Genomic DNA, 19,898 nt, shown 5'->3' with positions numbered 1-19,898 from the left:
TTGGCCAACAGCAATGTGCTTTCACACTTTGCTGTGGGAAAGTCAGGGAGTTCAGTCACCGAGGGGCAATTTGGGCTGTGAGACACTTCAGCAAATTGCCACGGGCTCCCAACACTGGAACCCTGAAAACCTGTCACCTGGGTGGCTTTCTTCAACTGTTTTCCTTTGTTTGAAGGTTCCTGCAAGCAGCAGACCAACACTTTGCAGAAATTGCCTCAGGGGAAAAAAATGGTGCTTGAGTCCTAACCTTGCATTTCTCTGGTTTTACTAACTGCCTTTGGAAATTCTTCGCCTATTTGTTTTCTAAAGTGGTTGGTGCCTAGCAGGGATTTATTAAAGAGAGACCAAAAAAATGCAATCTAGGGTTCATGTGGAGCATAAATATTTCAGGATGATGTTCACTACCTTTGGCAATTTCTGACTAGTTATTTAACTTTTTTTCTTAATTTCATATTTTAGTGTGAGATGCCATTTTAACTCTGGAGACCCAAATACTAGTGTTCTTATGGAAAACAAAGCTTAAGAGCCTACAGTATTTTAGAAAGAACTCCCTCTTTTCAGACTATAATCTTTGGCCCCTGTGGGTTTTCCTTGTAAATTCATGACTGACATGCCCTTAACCTCAAGGTTTGTGAGTTTTACTGATAGAATGAGTGTGTCAGTTCCCCCAGAGCTAGGGCGGTTCTTAAGAGCAGGAACAGCAGGCTTTGCTTTCTCTGCACAGACACAGAATTTCTGATCTAGTGGCAATGAATGAATTAGAACACTCTTCTAAGTACTGAAAGTACAAAAAGGTATAAGGTATGGTCCTGCCCTCACTGAGCTTAGAGGCTCATGTCGCGACAGAAATGATCAAAGCTGGCAGTTGTGAGCAGAAAAGAAGGGCGACAGGATGATGGACTGGCCGCAGCTTCCGTGTCAGGGAGCAGTGGGCAGAGGTAGAAACTGGGGAACCGGAGAGGGCAGGCTGTGCTCCAGAGAAGCTGGGTATCTGCTTGGAGTTGTAAACCTGACTTCCAAAATGCAAGCAATTAATTAAAACCACCAAAGAATAATTCAGGTTCATCTACTGCTACATGAAACACGTCTGCGTGCCAAGACCCAATGGGGAAACTGAGGTAAAGACAAGGTAAAATCTTGCATGGCCATGCCTCCCCAGAGACGGTCAGCTTCCCCAAACTGCAAAAGCAGATTCTATAGACTCTGCCCTTGACCCAGAGGAAGGAATCCTTGAGAGTCTGTGCTCAGGGCAACAAGGTTGGGAATGACCCTGACGTTCCCCTGGAGGAAGGTTTGCCTGCAAAGGGGCAGTGCCAGTACCCTTCCTGGAAACAAAAGCTTAGCTTTTTGAGGCGAACTCTGTGAGGCTGAGGCAGAAAGAGTGCCCTCTGGGGCAACAAAACAGAACATGGGTTTGGGGGGCTAGAACTGATGGGACTGAATCCCAGCTCCACTGTATATGGGCTCCGGGACTCTGGGCAAGTTGCCTAACTTCTCTGAGCTTTAGTCTTCTGATTTACACAATAAGGGCGAGAATCTCTACTTGAGAGGAAGGATGAGAGAACGGCATGCGTCACTGTATGCAGAGCTGGGGCTGGCACACAGCCACAGTTTTTACCCAGAGCTCACTATTATCATTTATAGTAATAGTTACAGTGTGAGTGGGGAGAGAGGCGGCCAGCTGTCCAGAAAACCAACATTGATGGCGTGTAAATGTGATGGACAATGATCTCCTTGAGCCAAAAGCAGAGCTTGGCACCCAGACTGAGGAGAACAAGAGCGCCCCCCACGCCCCACTCTCAGAAGGCTTCCACCAGCCAATGGGGCTCAGCCACAGGTCGGGTTATCGCTCTGGGTCTCTGCTGACCCAGGCTCAAGGCTGCCAGCTCTCAACATTTAGAACAGCCCCTGATCTGCTGGAAACACTAACTTTCTGACACAATTTTGGCCAGAACTGTCCTCTCTCTCCAAAGAAGACCCTCTCATCGCATAGCCGGGGGTGGCCTGAGGTCTTGGCACTAGACGTGACTGGAAGGAAGAAGACCCTCCACCTGCTGCACTGGAGACTTCCTGAGATCTGGGCTAAAAAGTCGCGCTTCCTTCAGGGCCAGTGTTTTTCCACAATGATCGGGCAAGTAACAAAAACAATCCTATCAGTCCCCAAGGTTCCCATGTGTATTTTCATAAGAGTGGTAATCATGAATGACAGTGACTCTTGTCATCAGTGTGCTTTGTATTTATGGGGTGGGCAGGAGGGCTCTTGGCTCTGCAGATGTGACCTGGGGCCTTATCCAGTTCTCCTGGAGGAAGGTGGCCAGTGTGCCCCTCCAAGTGAGGCCCAGAGGCACCCCAAGGGGCCACTGCACAGTCTCACATAGCTGCACCTCAGGAAAAGGAGAGTCCTACCCACCACAGCTTACTATGGCAGGCTCTCCCAGTCCCCTCGGCTACTCCTGATATCCTTCAGCATCGTGGATAAGAAAGCAGCTTTAGGAGTCAGACCAGCCAGGTCTGAATGTGCACTCTCCTCTGTGATCAGGGCACAACCTCTCCATGCCCTAGGGTCATCATGAGAATTACATGAGTTAACATGTGGATCATGCTTAGAACAGTGACTGGCATGAAGCAAAGCTCAATAAACACTGGCTTTTTATTAACATTTAGTATTATTTACCAGTACCAGTGGCTTCCCAGGCAGCGCTGGTGGTAAAGAACCCACCTGCCAATGCAGAGACGTGTGTTTGATCCCCCAGGTTGGGAAGATCCCCTGGAGGAGGGCATGGCAAGCTACTCCAGTATTCTTGCCTGGAGAATCCCCATGGACAGAGGAGCCTGGCAGGCCATGGCCATAGGGTCAAAAAGAGTTGGACATGACCAAAGTGACTTAGCACACACACACTGGTACTATTAGGTTGGATCATATGAAATTGCTGACTTCTATTTTCCACCTATAAAAATGGCATTTTCGTAGAGATGGATGGTTCTTAAAGGGGGTGGAGGACAATTTTGCCTCCTCCACAAAGCCCCCCACCCCAGGGTACATTTGGTAATGCCTGGAGACATTTTTGATTGCCACGACTGTTGGGGGAAGTGGTACTGGCAACTGGGGGGTAGAGGCCAGGGATGCTAACATCCTTCAGCCACACAGGCGTGCCCACACAACAAAGGGTTTACCCAGCCCCAAATGTCCACAGTGCCAAGGCTGAGTACAGGGCCAACTTACAGTATTCCCCCATGTACAGGTTAACTTTCTTGAAACATCTCTTTCCCAAACTGATGGCTCCCACTGGCTAGAGAATAAAGGCTCACTTCCAACAGGCCCTGGCCTCCAACTCACCTGCAGGTTTGTCTCCTCCCTGCTGTGGCCACACTGACCCATAACAGTATAGTATAGCTAATAAAATAAGCTGGAAGTGAATGCAAAGGGTTGGGATGCATGAGTGTCAAGGCCTGGAGTAACTTCTCTGCTTTCCCCATCAGCCTAAGTCCAACACCTGCTCTAGAAGGCTTTACTTATGTGCCTTTCTTGCCCAGTTGGGCTGACCACTGCAATCACTGCTGCTGCTGCTAAGTCACCTCAGTCGTGTCCAACTCTGTGCAACCCCATAGATGGCAGCCTACCAGGCTCCCCCGTCCCTGGGATTCTCCAGGCAAGAATACTGGAGTGGGCTGCCATTTCCTTCTCCAATGCATGAAAGTGAAAAGTCAAAGTGAAGTCGCTCATGTCCAACCCTCAGAGACCCCATGGACTGCAGCCTTCCAGGCTCCTCCATCCATTCGATTTTCCAGGCAAGAGTACTGGAGTGGGGTGCCATTGCCTTCTCTGATTGCAATCACTGGTGGCTTTTAACTAATGTTATTCCTGGGTCCCATTCCTAGAGATTCTGATTCAGTGGGTGTGGGTGGGCTCAGCTATATTTTAAGAAGCAAGCCTCCCTGCACCCCACCCCCGCCCCGCCTCATGCTGGGCCTGCTATGCCCATCTTTGTTCCCAAGTTGTTCTGTCCTGTTGCCAATCAGGCATACCAACCCTTTGTGTGCCCTTCTGGCTTACTTTATTAGCTGTGCGGTAAAGATGCCGGAGGGCACAGACTTCATCTCAGAGATACTGGCCACTCAGAGGGATCTAACCCAGTGTCTTGCTCTCCAAAAATTCTAAGTAGTGAATTAAACTTGAATTCAAGATTAGGAGTTTGGGATTAAGAGATATATACTACTATATATAAAATGGGTAAATAATAGGGACATACTGAATAGCCCAGGGAACAATATTAAATATCTTATAATAACCTATCATGGAAAAGAATCTCAAGAAGAATACATGTATTATATATATAAGTATATAACTGAATTGCTTTGCTACACACCTGATACTAACACAACACTGTGAATCAACTATTCAGGTGCGCTCAGTCATATCTGACTCTTCTGCAACCCCACAGACTGTAGCCTACCAGGCTCCTTTGTCCCTGGGATTTTTCAGGTAAGAATACTAGAATGGGTTGCCATTCCCTCCTTCAGGGGATCTTCCCCACCCAGAAATGGAACCCTCATCTCTGGTGTCTCCTGCATTAGCAGGCAGGTTCTTTACCACTGAGCCACCTGGGAAGCCCAAGTCAACTTTACTTCAATTAAAAAAAAAAAGGAAAAACCTCACTTGAATCCAGGAAGTTTTAGACTTTGCTGAACCCAGGAGCCACCTGAGATGCTTGTTAAAAATGCAGACACCCAGGCTCCACGTCCTAGGAATCCAGCCTCAGTGCCTCTGGGCCGGGACCAGCAGGGTTGAAGCAAGGTGTCCCTCAGCCCACTGTTCTGATTCTCCATTATGTTTGGGTCCAGGGTTCTCAGGCGGCTCTGGCATGGCTTGTGGAGGTAAATGCTGTTTTAAGTGGTGGCTGGGATGCCTGCAGCCCCAGCACTGCAGACCATAGGGGACACTTACACACACGCTGGCTTCTCCTCCTGCACCAAAAACCTGCAGGTTCCATGGAAGCAGAACTGACTGTGGGAATCTGGGCAGTCATTAAAATGGGACACCACAGCTGCAGCCACGGGCGGGTCTGCTGGGGAGAGAGAAGACATTCGGCTCAGATTCAAGGCACAGCAAGACATCCCACAGGTCCCCACCCCCGTGGAGAAGGAGCCCGGATGGCTGGGGTTTCTAGTCCCTACCAGCATCTCCTCCTCAGCTCTCATGAATTATCTAACGGCCAGTCCAGAACCTGCTTGTGAGCTTTCCAGGGGGCTTTACTTACTTAGCTTTGTATGAAACAAAACAGTCTCCCCCAAAGCCTCAGTGTAATTCAGATATATCACAGCAATTTTACTATTTAAAGCCTATTCCCCAAGAATGACCTAATTTTACTTCTGCAAAATGACAGAGATCATTTTTTAAAAAGACAGCCTCCATAAAAATCTGTTTTAAAGGCAAGAAACTGAAGAAAGTTACAAAAAAGTACTATTTAACCATTCAGTTGATGCTGAGGAAGAATTACGATGCAAAAAGATGTTCATGATATATAACTGTAAGAGAAGCAGTGCGTTTCCAATGTGGTCTACATAGTATGAGTCTATGCAAACACACAGAAATTTAGACCTGAAGAAGTCTGGGAACGATTTACAGAAACATGGTGGCCGGGTCTCTCTGGGGTGGTGGGATCAGTTGTGATCATGACATGAAGATGACTTAATGCATCCAAGTCCATCTGGGAGTGGCACAGGCAGGGCTGGGAAAGCCAGGGTGGCGGTAGGGAGAGGTAACAGAGTCAGGTCCACTCAGAGCTCTGTGACTCTCAGGAGCTTGGGCCATCATGAGACTTCTCAGGCTGCTCAGAAGCACTGTAAGGAACCACACGTCACCTACTGACCAGCCCAAAGGGATTTATTAGGCTCCAGTAGTCCTGTTTTGTCCAAATAACCCTTCAGACACAGTAGGTAGCTATTTCAAGATGGCATGACAGATGTTTTTGTTGCATCTTTCAAAAGGTTCTCTTATATTTGTGTTTGGGCATTTAGGGAGTAGGTCGTTTTCATATATTTTGGGGGTGGAAATATATGTGCATGAGCTCTTGTGTTTTTGAGTGAATTAAACTCCAATTTCATATTGTAAGATTTTCAACCATCATGAAATAGTAAACTCATGTTGCTATCTATTTATGATTTGCTTCTAGAAGTATCACAATTTTGGAAAACTCATAATTCTAATGGAAAAAACAGAGCCTAAAAAGTACAGCTTTGATGCTTTCAAATTATGGTGCTGAAGGAGATTCTTGAGAATCTCTTGGACTACAAGGAGAATAAACAAATCAATCCTAAAGAAAATCAACCCTGAATATTCATTGGAAGGACTGACGCTGAAGCTCCAATACTTTGGCCACCTGATGTGAAGAGCTGATTCAATGGAAAAGAGCCTGATGCTGGGAAAGATGAAAGGCAAAGGGAGAACGGGGAGGCAGAGGATGAGATGGTTAGATAGTGTCACCACCTCAATGGACATGAAATTGAGCAAACTCCAGGAGATAGTGAAGGACAGGTAAGCCTGGCGTGCTGCAGTCCATGGCGTCACAAAGAGTTGGACATGACTTAGCGATTGAACAACAACAGAAAAAACAGCAGAATCCTTGATGCAGAGCCCTTAGAGGTCATGACCTTGGGCTGAGGAGGCAGAAAGACATGGATTAGGGTCCTACCTCTGCTGCCTGGATGCCATTCTGAGCTTCCACCTCTGTGAGACAGCGAGTCCTCTGCCTCATGGTGGCTCTGAGGTTGAGCGAGGCCAAGCGTATTAAGTACTGTGCTCACTGTTAGCTCTTCTGTTACCAGCATCCACAATCCTATGATGCTAATGAGTCCCACATGTGACCAGACCACTCTAGTATATAATCTCCTCCTCTCCCTGTAAGTTCACTGCAGTGCAACTAAAAGTCCAGGGGTGCCTTTCATTCACTGAAGATAGTGATTTTCACATGTGAAGACCAGCAGAGAAGCCCAAAGCCAGGTGAAGGTGGCAACCCAGGACAGGTGGCCAGCCCTGCTCCTGCCCGCAGCACGTCCCTGCCCAGCAGTCACCTCTAGGACACGAGGGCTGATTACAGTTACCTGCGAGTCCTGGGCCCAGGTGGTTCATGAGTGGCTTGGCCACTTGCTGACAGCAGACACTGGGATGATAAGTTGAGGCTGAAAGTGTCTGCTGCAGGTCACATAACCAGCACTTCTGTGCTCACTAAACTCGTCAAGGGGCAAATGTGGAGAGAAGAAGGGACTGGAGACCAGTGGATCTAATTTGATTAGATGTCGAAAAGGCTTTTGATAAGCTCTATAAAAGGCCTTTTAGACAACCCTCTCCAAGTGGCTATTGCGAGTCCCTTGTCAGGGCTCACAGCCAGGCTCCTTCACGTGTGATCTGTGGGCCGACAGCTTCACATCCCTGCAGCTTGTCAGAAAGCCAAGTTGCTGGGCCCCACCCTAGACTATGGGATTAGGATCCTTGGGGTGGGGCCTAGGAATTTGTGTGACAAGCTGCCCAGCCCAAGTGATTTTTTTTTAAAGTCAGGTTTATTGAGACAGAATTGACATACAGTACCTTTTGCCCTCCAGGTGATTCTGATGGGCACTCATCACCAGAACCAAGCTAGTGTCATCAGGAAACAATGGAGAGAGACAAGAGGCCTCTCAGAAGAGTAAAACAACAGGGCTCCTGAAAGGGACACTTGTTGGAGCCGATCATCTTCCAGCTCTCCAAGCTCCTCTGTGATACTAAAGCCTAGAATCCGCTGATGGTCTTGGTGGTGAAGTGTCAGGTCAACAGAAACATATTAAAAGGAACACTTGGAATCTGTCTGTGGGAACACTACTCCCCAGAGCTGATGAGGCAGGAGGAGACTCGGTGTGGCGATCTTGTTTAACCTGTATTTATGGATATTTTGCCTCATCTCATAAATGACTTGAGGCTTTATAAAAATAGGTACCACAGAAAGGAGATGCAAGTGGGAAAGGTGTGTGTGTGTATGAGAGAGAAAGAAAGAGAGAGAGAGATGGAGAGGGAGGGAGGGACTATTGGGTGGGTCGGGGGGAGGAGAAAAGATACACGGAAAGGACACAGGGAAGGAGAGACAGAGATGGAGATGGGGGGCGGAGGAGGGAAGTGGGGGAAAGAGGAAGAAACAGAAAGAGACAGACTGGCAGTGAGAATGGGAAGGGCAGAGCAGACAAAGGAATACAAGGGCAGGGGTCTAAAAGAACCAAGAAGTCAGGTATCAGGTTACACATGAAGACACATCAGAGGCCTGAGCACATGCTGATGTTCCATGCCTCCAGTCCATCTAAGCAAGGATGCATACAGTCCATTAGATAGAAATGCACCCATTTTGCTGGAGAAGGCAATGGCAACCCACTCCAGTACTCTTGTCTGGAAAATCCCATGGATGGAGGAGCCTGGTAGGCTACAGTCCATAGAGTCTCGAAGAGTAGGACACCACTGAGCTACTTCACTTTCACTTTTCACTTTCATGCATTGGAGAAGGAAATGGCAACCCACTCCAGTGTTCTTGCCTGGAGAATCCCAGGGACAGAGGAGCCTGGTGGGCTGCCGTCTATGGGGTCACACAGTTGGACACGACTGAAGTGACTTAGCAGCAGCAGCACCCATTTTGCATATGCAGGACAGGGTCAGCTTTGCCCAAGTCTATGGTCAGAGGGTAATTTCTACAGCTGCTTTTGAAGGGGACTTCAGGTGTTATGGGGAACGACATCTTCCAGGAAGACAGGGCAGAGACACTTGCCAATGTCACCGTCTGCTGTTCAACAGCTAAGAGCCAAAGAGCCCAGGCGATGGGGAAACTCCCTGCCCTTGTCACAGTGATGAAGACGAACACCTGCTGGTTTGCTCCCTGCAGTCAGAGAGCAGGATGAGGTGGGGAGTCTGATGCTTAGAAGGTAGCCTCCTGGTCTTCCACAACCCACTGTTCTGACTCAACCCCCAGTGCTGAGGGGACCAAGGGATGCTAGGTGATGATCATGATCACTAAAATATTGTTTATTTTAAACCCCCTTTTCCTGACTACAAAAATGATACATCACTGTGGAAACCTTTTGTAAGTGCCAATGTAAAATAAAAAACATTTTCGAGAATAAAACTCATCCTTAATCCACCACTTTGGGAGAACTGGGCTTGCCTGGTGCCGTCGTTGTTAAAGAATCTGCCTGCAATGCAGGAGACCCCGGGTTGATCCCTGGGTTGGGAAGATCCCCTGGAGAAGGAAATGACAATCCACTCCAGTATTCTTGCTTGGAGAATTCCATGGACAGAGGAGCCTGGTGGGCTACAGTCCCACATTGCCTGTGCGCCTGCACACACACACACACACACACACACAGAGACATACTCATGAAAACTTTTTATTTCTATTCTGTCACATGAGCTTGACCTCACATGACATCCCAAACATTTTAAGAGTGAGCATTTAGTTTAAGGTCTGCATTGGGTGCCATCCTGGTGCTTAACCCCGAGCAGCTCAATGTGTGCAGTGAGGGTGGGTCCTGTTTCCAGTCCAATGGTTCTGGGGGTGTGTGACCTGTGCTGGGGAAATGGATGGAGAGGACGAGACCAGACATGGTCCGAGGCTGGGCCACCTCCTGGCCCTCTGCACTTGCAGCAACCTCAGGGGGCAGCCTGGCTAAGCCTCCTGGGCTGAGAACCCTAAAAGCCCTATGCAGCATGCGAAGTTCCCTACAGGTCAGGGGGAGATTTTATTCCTGTTTTGGGGCTTTTATAGGTATTTGCCTCAGGTACCACTAGAATCTGCACTGAAAACCCCAACACCGCAGCACGGTATGCTCACAGACGAGACCTGTCCTACTGACGCGAACACCAGCTCCAGGGATGCTGTGGAGAAAAGGGGCTCTGGGCGCGGCTGGGAGGGGAGAAGACGGCTTTGCTTTCTGAGTGTGCCTTACATGCTGGTTGCTGGCCTTATAGCCAGGCAGGGTGGGCGGTCACATCAGGTGGAGGATTTGCTGGTGACTTACATAACTATGGGACTTCCCTGGTGGCTCAGATGGTAAAGCATCTGTCTACAATGTGAGAGACCTGGGTTCGATCCCTGGGTTGGGAAGATTCCCTGGAGAAGGAAATGGCAACCCACTCCAGTCCTCTTGCCTTGAAAACTCCATGGACGGAGAAGCTTGGTGCAGACTACTATCCATGGGGTCGCAGAGAGTCGGGCACGACTGAGCGACTTCACTTTCTTTCTTTCACTTACATAACTATGAGGGGCTTCCCTGATAGCTCAGTTGGTAAACAATCCGCCTGCAATGCAGGAGACCCCGGTTTGATTCCTGGGTCGGGAAGATCCACTGGAGAAGGGATAGGCTGCCCACTCCAGTATTCCTGGGCTTCCCTTGTGGCTCAGCTGGTAAAGAAACCGCCTGCAATGAGGGCGACCTGGGTTTGATCCCTGGGTTGGGAAGATCCCCTGGAGAAGGGAATGGCTACCCACTCCAGTATTCTGGCCTGGAGAATTCCATGGCCCGTGGGGTTGCAAAGAGTCGGACATGACTGAGCAACTTCATTTTCACACATAACTATGAGCCATACAAGGAAACTCCCCGACTCCCAGCATCTTCCCAGAGAAGGAGTCTTTCAGCCTGCCTCTGTCCCTCTGTTTCCCTTCCCCCGCTTCTCTGTCCTTGTTTTTGCTCTACCCTCCTCTACTTTCTCCCTCTTAGTTTTTCTTTCTCTTCTTTCTGGAAACTCCAGTAAATATCAAAGTGAAGGAAGGAAAGGTCTAGACACTTAAAACAGAAAACCCCACCTCACTTGGAAAAGAAAGGTGAGGCCAATAGAAACTCCAAGGAGCCCCTGGGGGGTCCAGGCAGGGAGGAGTGAGTAGGCTGCCCCTCCCTTGGGCTCCAGACCCTGCCCTCCTCTCCTCCATGCATTGGGTCTGATGCACATGTGATTGTGCTGATTGGAAAATCAAATGCTCTGGTTTGCGGAACAGACCTCATACCAAGCCCATCTGCAGTTGGAGTTTTGAAGCCCTTCAGTTCCTGTTGCTCTGAAATTTATGAGAGGCCTCTGCAGCTTGTTAACCAAACGCGTATCTCACAGACACCGCTGTTCTCTCATGAAGCTATGAAAGCTTTGCCTAGAGACCACAGACCCACTAATAGGGCCTGGAACCCCTGCCCCACTCACAGGAAGAAGGTCTGGAATAGCAATCTAGGGGGTGTGGAAACCGCAGATTCAACTCAAGCAGGGGTCTCTGCAGTCAGAAGGGTCGGAGGCAGCCGTCTGAACACCGCCTTCTAACACCCCTGCTCCCCCAGGGGTGTGGGGAGGGGGCGTCCACACCACTGAGGACAATCACCCCCTTGAAAAGCAGCCCTAATTGGACTTTCTGCGGGGCTGGTCCCTCGGAGCCGACTCCTCAATTCTCTTCTCCAGACATCAGCAGTTGCAAACACGTTTGCCTGTTGTGAAGCTTACATCATTTACAGCCATTTCATTACTTCCTCAAATATGGCTAACCTTCTGACAGTTTAAGAATGACACCTGTTTTTTTAGTAGGAACTTTCAGACAGGTTTTTCACCTGGGGCTGAGTATTTTCTCTTCAGACACTAAAGTGTCTAAAGCCAAGTAATGCTTCTGGAATGTCTAGGAGAAAAGGCAATAGATGAATTTTATGAAGATGGGAGCTGGTCAGCAGCCCCTGTAAAGTTAGGGGAACGGATGGAGCTGAGTGCATCTGAGATCAGCTTGCTGGTGCTCCCAGGGCCAAGGCCAGCAGCACAAACTCCTCTGGGGCTCTGTTCCTGGGTGGAGAAGGCTCGCTTTAGGCTCCCAGTGAGCCCATTTTACAGGGATGGAACTCCAGGCTTACATGAGCCAACACATGAACCTGCAGAATTAGCCAGCATGTGAAGGGAAGGCTGGTACAGAGGCTTACACCTGGGCGGCAGAAGTGTTAAGCCAGGGCTTAGAGAAAGGGGTGGTGCAGACAGAGACTGGTGAGCAGGGACCCTGGTTCCCCCGGACATTAGGGGAGTGAGAAAAAGAACTATCACAAATTTTAGAAGTGATCCTGACGAGGAAGAGCACTGTCAGCACTGAGTGTGCTAATGCTTCTGACCTTTACCACAGAGAGGAAGGCAATCAGTGAGGGCATTTCCTGTGCCAGTGTGAGGGGCAGCTGAACAGGGCGTGGTTTCAAGCCAACAGTGGGTGTCAGCAGAGTACAGGAGAGTAGTCTCAGTTACATTCACAGGAGTAAGAAGATACATCTCATTCCTAATGGCTACTAGTCATCACTTCATGGGAAATAGATGGGGAAACAGTGGAAATAGTGACAGACTTTATTTTTTTGGGCTCCAAAATCACTGCAGATGGTGACTGCAGCCATGAAATTAAAAGACACTTACTCCTTGGAAGGAAAGTTATGACCAACCTAGATAGCATATTCAAAAGCAGAGACATTACTTTGCCAACAAAGGTCTGTCTAGTCAAGGCTATGGTTTTTCCAGTGGTCATGTATGGATGTGAGAGTTGGACTATGAAGAAAGCTGAGCACTGAAGAATTGATGCTTTTAACTGTGGTGTTGGAGAAGACTCTTGAGAGTCCCTTGGACTGCAATGAGATCCAACTAGTCCATTCTAAAGGAGATCAGCCCTGGGTGTTCTTTGGAAGGAATGATGCTGAAGCTGAAACTCTAGTACTTTGGCCACCTCATGCGAAGAGTTGACTCATTGGAAAAGACTCTGATGCCGGGAGGGACTGGGGGCAGGAAAAGAAGGGGACGACAGAGGATGAGATGGCTGGATGGATCACTGACTCGATGGACGTGAGTCTGAGTGAACTCCGGGAGTTGGTGATGGACAGGGAGGCCTGGCGTGCTGTGATTCATGGGGTCACAAAGAGTCGGACACGACTGAGTGACTGAACTGAACGGAACTAGTCAATTGAGGGGAGCTCAATTCTGCTGAGTTTGGGATGTGTGTGGTGGTGGTGTGATATACTCACTCAACTCATTCACAAACCAAGGGCAGTGAACACTTTAAAAAGGACAGATATAAAGCAATCTGAACGTAGTCTGGCTTCACAGGACCATCATTTAAGGGGCGATGATCCTTTGTCACCGTTAAGCAATGGGAGAAAAGTAACTCTAGAAGCTCTGCCACCTCCTGCCATCCCGCTGATGTCACTGATTCACCGTTTTTGTCACTACCACCCCTACACTAAGACTCGTAATTTTCTGAGAGCAAATCTTATACATCAAAGATAATATACTTTTCCTATTACATGATCCCCGAATACAGATTTACTCAGTTTTAAGCAATTTTTTTTCCAACACTGGCTAATTTTGACCCTAGTTGATCTTTACCTTCCCCTGGTCTTAATCTGACTTTTACACCCTGCCCACTGCTCCACCCCCATTTAAGAGCATGGAGACCATATTATCTCCTTAGACCTCAAACCACCTGTGGGGTCAACATCACTATTCTCTATTTTTCAGATGAGGAAACAGAACTAAAGCTTAGGTAAACTTGCCAGTGCAGCTAGAAAGTACTGGAACTAGACTTTTATCTCAGTTCTCTTTGATTTTAAGAGAGTTAAGGGCTATAGAAGATTAGAACACTATTCAGTCCAGGAGACAGATGCTGAGAAGGCACATAATCAAACTCAATCAGACTCTGCAAGTCATGTGGCTGTGAGGAAGGGGAATACTTAGTTTCTTAGGCAGTTAGGAAACTAGATGACTTTCTAGTAATCAGAAAGGGGCACTTTTACGAGAAGCAAGAGGAAGTATTTCTTTATCTGGGGGAGGAGTGGGGGACGGTACATGTGAAACTTATTATTCCCATGAGGGAGCAGTGACTGCAAAACATAGATGAAAAAGAGATTTCTGTCCACAGATGATGGTTAATTGAGGAGTAGTTGCAAAGAGGGTGGGGGCTGGCCCACAGGATACTACCAAGGATCTCACAAAGCCTGCCCTCCCCAGAGCCCAACCTCTGGGCTACATGATGCTCATGTCCAAGAAATTGGGAGCTTCTGGCTCAGAGCAGGGCTAAACTGGACTCTGAATTGCTTTTGCAGCTTTAAACAAGATGCTGGGTGGGGGTGGGAGGGGAACCTAAGGGAGCATCTGAGCTCATTTAATCCCCTCTGAGCATTTCTCTCTTTAGGATAAGACTCAAGGGGAATCAGATGTGATGGAACCAAATTTAAAGAAAGGTATCGGTGAAGAAACAGACAACATATTTCCTACAAAGATATTGGCTTTAAATAACACAACACCTGTGTGCATGTGAAAGAGACAGAGAGAGAGGGAGGGGAGAGGAAAGACAGAAAAGAAAACAGATACATATTCAGAGAAAAAAATCACTCATTGGTGGTATTTGACACCAATGGGGTTCATCCTGCTTGCGGTTATTTCTAAGGCAAAGGCAGAACTTGCATTACTTTCGGTACCTTTTTCTAATGCAACAGAAGAGAATCAGATAACATGAATATAAAAACAATTTGACTGCTTCATGTCCCATCTAAGGCAGGGCTCCCCAACCTCCAGCATCTAACCTCAGCTCATCTAATGAGCTGGTATAATAATAATAGAGATAAACGAAACAATAAATGTAACACCTTGAATCATCCCCAAACCACCACCCCCACTCCCCACCCCCCCAGCCAATCCCGGTCCATGGAAAAGCTGTCTTCCACGAAACTGGTCCCTGGTGCCAAAAAGATTGGGGACTACTGATCTAAAGTACCTGGGTTTATGATGTAAAATGATTCTGAAAAAGGGACATGTAGATAAAAAAGATTTTTGACCATTGTCCTTAGGTAAAATATAAGGAGATGAGGTCCAGTGTATATGAGGTTGGTTGCCTTAGAATAGAAGCTCAGATAATGTATTTATAAGAGTCAAGAGGAAGGTAGCATATAATTGAATGGGTGCTGGCAAATTGGTAGATAGAGTTGTAGGAGTCTGGAGGAGTTCTCTTCTGATGGCTTAAATTTTCTGAGTGAAATAGGAAGCAAGTTCATCTAAAGTTTCCCAGTAAGTTTGGTGTTTGCAGCAATTTTTTTTTGACCAATACTCTCCTTGAAATTAAAGCACCATTCTATTCCTAAAAAACAAAGTACTTGGACTTAAATTTTTTAACCCAATATGGGTTTTCTGAAGTTGGACTGTGGTGATGCTAATAATGATGATTACTGTTATTATTAATAGTAGTTATAGTAGCAGTTGTCCCTCGGACAGCAAAGAAATCAAACTAGTCCATCCTAAAGGAAATCACCCTGAATATTCATTGGAAGGACTGATGCTGAAGCTGAAGCTCCAACACTTTGGCCACCTGATGTGATGAGCCAACTCACTGGAAAAGACCCTGATGCTGGGAAAGATTGAAGGCAGGAGAAGGAGACGACAGAGGATGAGATGGTCGGATGGCATCACCTACTCAACGGACATGAGTTTGAGCAAACTCTGGGAGATGGTGAAGGACAGGGAAGCCTGGTGTGCTGCAGTCCATGGGGTTGCAGAGTCGGACACGACTGAGTGACTGAACAACAATACCAGTAATACACTGTCTACTAAATGCAAGCACAATACCCAGCATTTTATACAGAGAATTCTGTTTAATCCCCACCAAAGTCCTGTGAGGTGCTCATTACTACCCCAGTCTACAGATGAGGAAAGTAAAGCCAAGGGAGGTTAAGGATGTTCAATGTTGCTAAGTTAGCAAATGGTAGAGCTAAAACTAGAACTCATGGGTTGGCAGAATCTAAAGCTCCTGAGGGTGTGTCACTTCAGAGAGGGTGTGTGTGTGTGAGAGAGAGAGAAAGGGAGAAAAAAGACGGAGACAGAGAGACGGGGTTGGGGAGAGGGAGAAAGAGCCAAAGAGTGAGGTGAGGGTTAAACCCTCATGGGCACCTTCTGCAGTTAAGACAACGCTTTCATTTGATGAGTAAACTAATTAGGAATTACCATGAAATTCTCAGGGCTATTTTAGAATTAAAAGAGCTAAAAGTCCCAAGGCAAAATGGTTTTAATTAGCAAAGAGGCTTTAGGAATCTAAAATACAATTTCATTGACATCATGTGAAGTGTGGGCTACTCATCTAAAGATGCGCAGCATTATGAATTTCAACTTGGCCTCTTACGTGTGTCCAGCTTCCACCAGTAATACCACCTCCTCCCCTAAAGTTCATGGGGAAGGGAGCGAGAGGCATGCGTGAGATGCCCCCAAGTAGCCCCCAAACTGCATTTTAAGTCCATGAGTTGGAAAAAGAATGGAAATACACAGGACACAGAAGATCACCCATCCCCAGTCATCTCTTCTTTCTCTTGCAGACCCCATTCTCTAGCCCCCTGATTGCTTCTTCTCTACCTTGGCCTTCATGATTTAAAGCAAAAAACCAAACTAAGAAAATTGCCAGTCATGACTCTGCTTTGAAGACTGAAAGTCAAACCTCCCACCTCTGTTACAATTTAATAATTTGATTTCAAAGAGACAGATCATTTCTTTATTCTACATCTCCAAACCAGAAAGCCCCTTGTTCTAATTACATCCTCTTGGGTGTCAACCAGCATTTTGAAAAGATTTCATTTCAAACTTCCGTTTACAAAGTAAACAAGGATGTCTACCTTTGGCTCTCATCAGCCAGCTCTGAATCCAGATGTGAACGGCTCTGGGAACCACAGCTGAGCCCTGCTAGATGGGGAATTCTCTTTTGACTTTGTTGAAGGAGCAGCCCCGTTGGAGCCTGGGGCTACCTGGGTTTGCAGTCTCTGTGTGTTTCTGTTCTCTTTATTAATATCAAAATTGTTAGGTGAAGAGGTTGGCAGGAAACCCTCAATTCCCCCTTAGGAAAAAATGCTTCCTCTTGTTGAGTCTTTGAAGCATAATCCCTTCAAACCCTCCACATTGAGTATATGTAAGCACTATTGGGATGACTGTTTTTCTAGAACATTCTATGCCCTCAGAACTTTTGACAGATGCCTTTTTCTTTTACAGTCTGCAGATGCAGTCTGGGTAGATGAAGGACACTCCTCATTGTAAAGTGAGGAAACAGAGGAATCCAGAGATAAATTTAAGGCAAAGCTCAACAGCTTTAAAAACTCAGATGTGATTTTTGTGGCTGGGACTTTGTCCCATAACAAATACATTACTTGTCCTTTTCAACCTGGGTGTTATATTGATGGTTTTTAGCTGTCCTTAGATAAGAGTCCTTTAATCAAGATTATATTCCAGAAGGAAAACCATGAGATGTTCAGAGAGTGGTGGGATTATGGGCAATCATTTTTTTTTTAATAATTTTTCAAATTTTATAAAGTGAACATTTAGAGTTTGAAAATAAACATAATTTAACATTAAAATTGCACAATATTAAAAAGGTAAAGTTTAAACAATTTTTATATAGAAGACCAACCTTTAGAAATTTAGATTTGAATCTGCACGGCATGTTCCTGCCTTGTGTTTTATCATTATAAAGGACGAGGAGGAGGGAGACACAAAATAAATGTTTAGAGAAGACAGATGATGCTCAGATGAAAGACGTTTAATAAAAGCTGACCTCAGGCTTGGCCTCTTAGGCACGTAAACCTCACATGCTTCCACCATCTACTCCACTTCCAACTCCTACACTCATGTCTTTTTTTTTTTAACTGAAAGAGGACAGTAAGGAAACCATTCTGTGAAGGAGGCAGGGAATGAGAAGGAAAAAATCTGCAGCAGAAACTCCCACGAGTTCCTCCAAACCTGTGTTACTTTCCTTCCTAGACACACAGACTACACTTCTTGGACTCCCTTGCAGGTAAGTGTGACCACGTTATGGCCAATGGATGTGAGCAGAAGTTATATGCACCACTTTGGTCCACAGAAGCCTCTGCAGGGGGATCTCTCTTTTTCTTTTTCCAGCTGCTGGCTAGATGTCCTTCCAGGGGCACAGAGCCTGGGTCTTTGGATAACTGCAAGGGAAGAAGTTTGAAGGGCCAGGAACACCTGCACAGACTTTGAAATACGCAGGAAGTAAACAGCTTGGAGGATCCCAAGGATGGAGGAGCCTGGTAGGCTGCCGTCTATGGGGTCGCACAGAGTCGGACACGACTGAAGCAACTTAGCAGCAGCAGCAAACAGCATTCAGGGCTTGTCTGTTGCAGCAGGGAGTGTAACTCAAGTGCTAAGTCTGAAGTATGGACAGTGTTTGGGGGTTAGTGAATTTCTGATGAGGGAAAAATCCTCTTAATAAATCACTTTCTTTTCTCCTTTTTTCCCATAGTCCTTTCTGGGAACCTCATTCAAATACTAACATATCTTACACTTAGAATCTCAAGTCCACCTGACTCTTATTGGAAGCCTCCAGTTTGAACCCTTTGCTCCTCACCTTAAGGTATGTTCTGTCCCCTCTTCAACCTACAAGGGTCAGATCAATGCTCACACCCCTTTGCAGGGTTGGTGATAGTCTTTGGGGGGCCAGGAAGGACCTGTCCTTACAGAATGTTTATGAGACCAGCATTTGTAACTGAGCAAAGGCTACTCCTTCAAGTGGAAGTCTGAGAACACGACAAAATATAAAGCACTGCTGCCACAACTTTACAGCAGCCAAGGTCCAGCTGTTTTGACTGAAATGAGACAAATGATATGTGTCAATACCAGGTTATCAAATCTCTCTGGACAAAAAATCACCAAGGCAGGATAGCACCGTGTCTACCATATCTTCAGTCCTCCTGATACAGAAGGTGGTGCCCTACAATTTCTCCAAATTGCTACCTCTTGTATCTCACCAGTCATAAAATCTTAAATCACCAGAAAAAAAAAACAAACATGACCATCTACATCAAAGGATCTCGATAATATCAATATCACTGGGGGCTTTCCACGCAGCCTTTAGTTTTACTGGTAGTGTGTTATTATAAGACAACTTTTATAACAGTGCTAGAAAGAGCTTTATAATTTGTTATTTAAAAAGTAACACATGTTCATTGTAGAAATTTTAGAAAATCTAAAAGTGCTAAGAAAATTAATTGCCTTTGCTGAGAAATAACCACTACTTTCTAAAATATTTTACAAATGTTTATTTTTTCTAGTAGTTTTCTTTTTTCTGTTGTTGCTGTCCTTTTCAGAGAAGGCAATGGCACCCCACTCCAGTACTCTTGCCTGGAAAATCCCATGGATGGAAGAGCCTGGTAGGCTGCAGTCCAAGGGGTCGCTATGAGCCGGTCACCACTGAGCGACTTCACTTTCGTGCATTGGAGAAGGAAATGGCAACCCACTCCAGTATTCTTGCCTGGAGAATCCCAGGGACAGGGGAGCCTGGTGGGCTGCCATCTATGGGGTCGCACAGAGTCGGACACGACTGAAGTGACTTAGCAGCGGCAGCAGCAGCAGCTATCCTTTTGCATCAAGAACTATGTTTCTTTGACTGTTCTCTTTTAATGATCTAGAATATACATATTCTCTTTTAATCTATTGATGGTCGTCTTTAAATTTAAAATATTTATTTTCCCTAATTATCAAAGTTAAGAATGAAACTAGACATTCTTTTAGATAAGAAATGTAGTGTGCTTTTACTTCCCCCTTTCTCTTGTCCCCAGTTACCAGTTACTACAGTCCCTGGTGGCTCAGAGGTTAAAGCATCTGCCTGCAATGTGGGAGACCTGGGTCCGATCCCTGGGTCGGGAAGATCCCCTGGAGAAAGAAATGGCAGCCCACTCCGGTATTCTTGCCTGGTGAATCCCATGGACGGAGGAGCCTGGTGGGCTACAGTCCACGGGGTCGCAAAGAGTCGGACATGACTGAGTGACCTCACTTCACTTCACAGTCTGATTTCATGTCCCTTTTAATTATTTACATATGTAACTTTAAGAATTAATTTTGACATCTGTAGTAGGGT

The 19,898-nt window shown here is 46.5% G+C and overlaps 1 protein-coding gene across 2 annotated transcripts in view; it reads right to left on the bottom strand.

The window, feature by feature from the left end:
- TGFA (transforming growth factor alpha) overlaps nucleotides 1-19,898 on the bottom strand; it is a 118,664-nt gene that overhangs the window by 15,729 nt on the left and 83,037 nt on the right. The window contains exon 3 of one of the 2 annotated variants that reach the window (XM_002691233.7): nucleotides 4,946-5,066. In XM_002691233.7, the coding sequence (XP_002691279.2) occupies nucleotides 4,946-5,066 (121 nt within the window). The remainder of the gene's footprint in view (nucleotides 1-4,945; nucleotides 5,067-19,898) is intronic. The other variant, XM_010809885.4, reaches the window with a different exon arrangement.

The sequence above is a fragment of the Bos taurus genome, chromosome 11 (genome assembly GCF_002263795.3).
Source record: "Bos taurus isolate L1 Dominette 01449 registration number 42190680 breed Hereford chromosome 11, ARS-UCD2.0, whole genome shotgun sequence".
Lineage (NCBI taxonomy): Eukaryota > Metazoa > Chordata > Mammalia > Artiodactyla > Bovidae > Bos > Bos taurus.
This window is presented reverse-complemented; position numbering and strand designations above follow the sequence as displayed.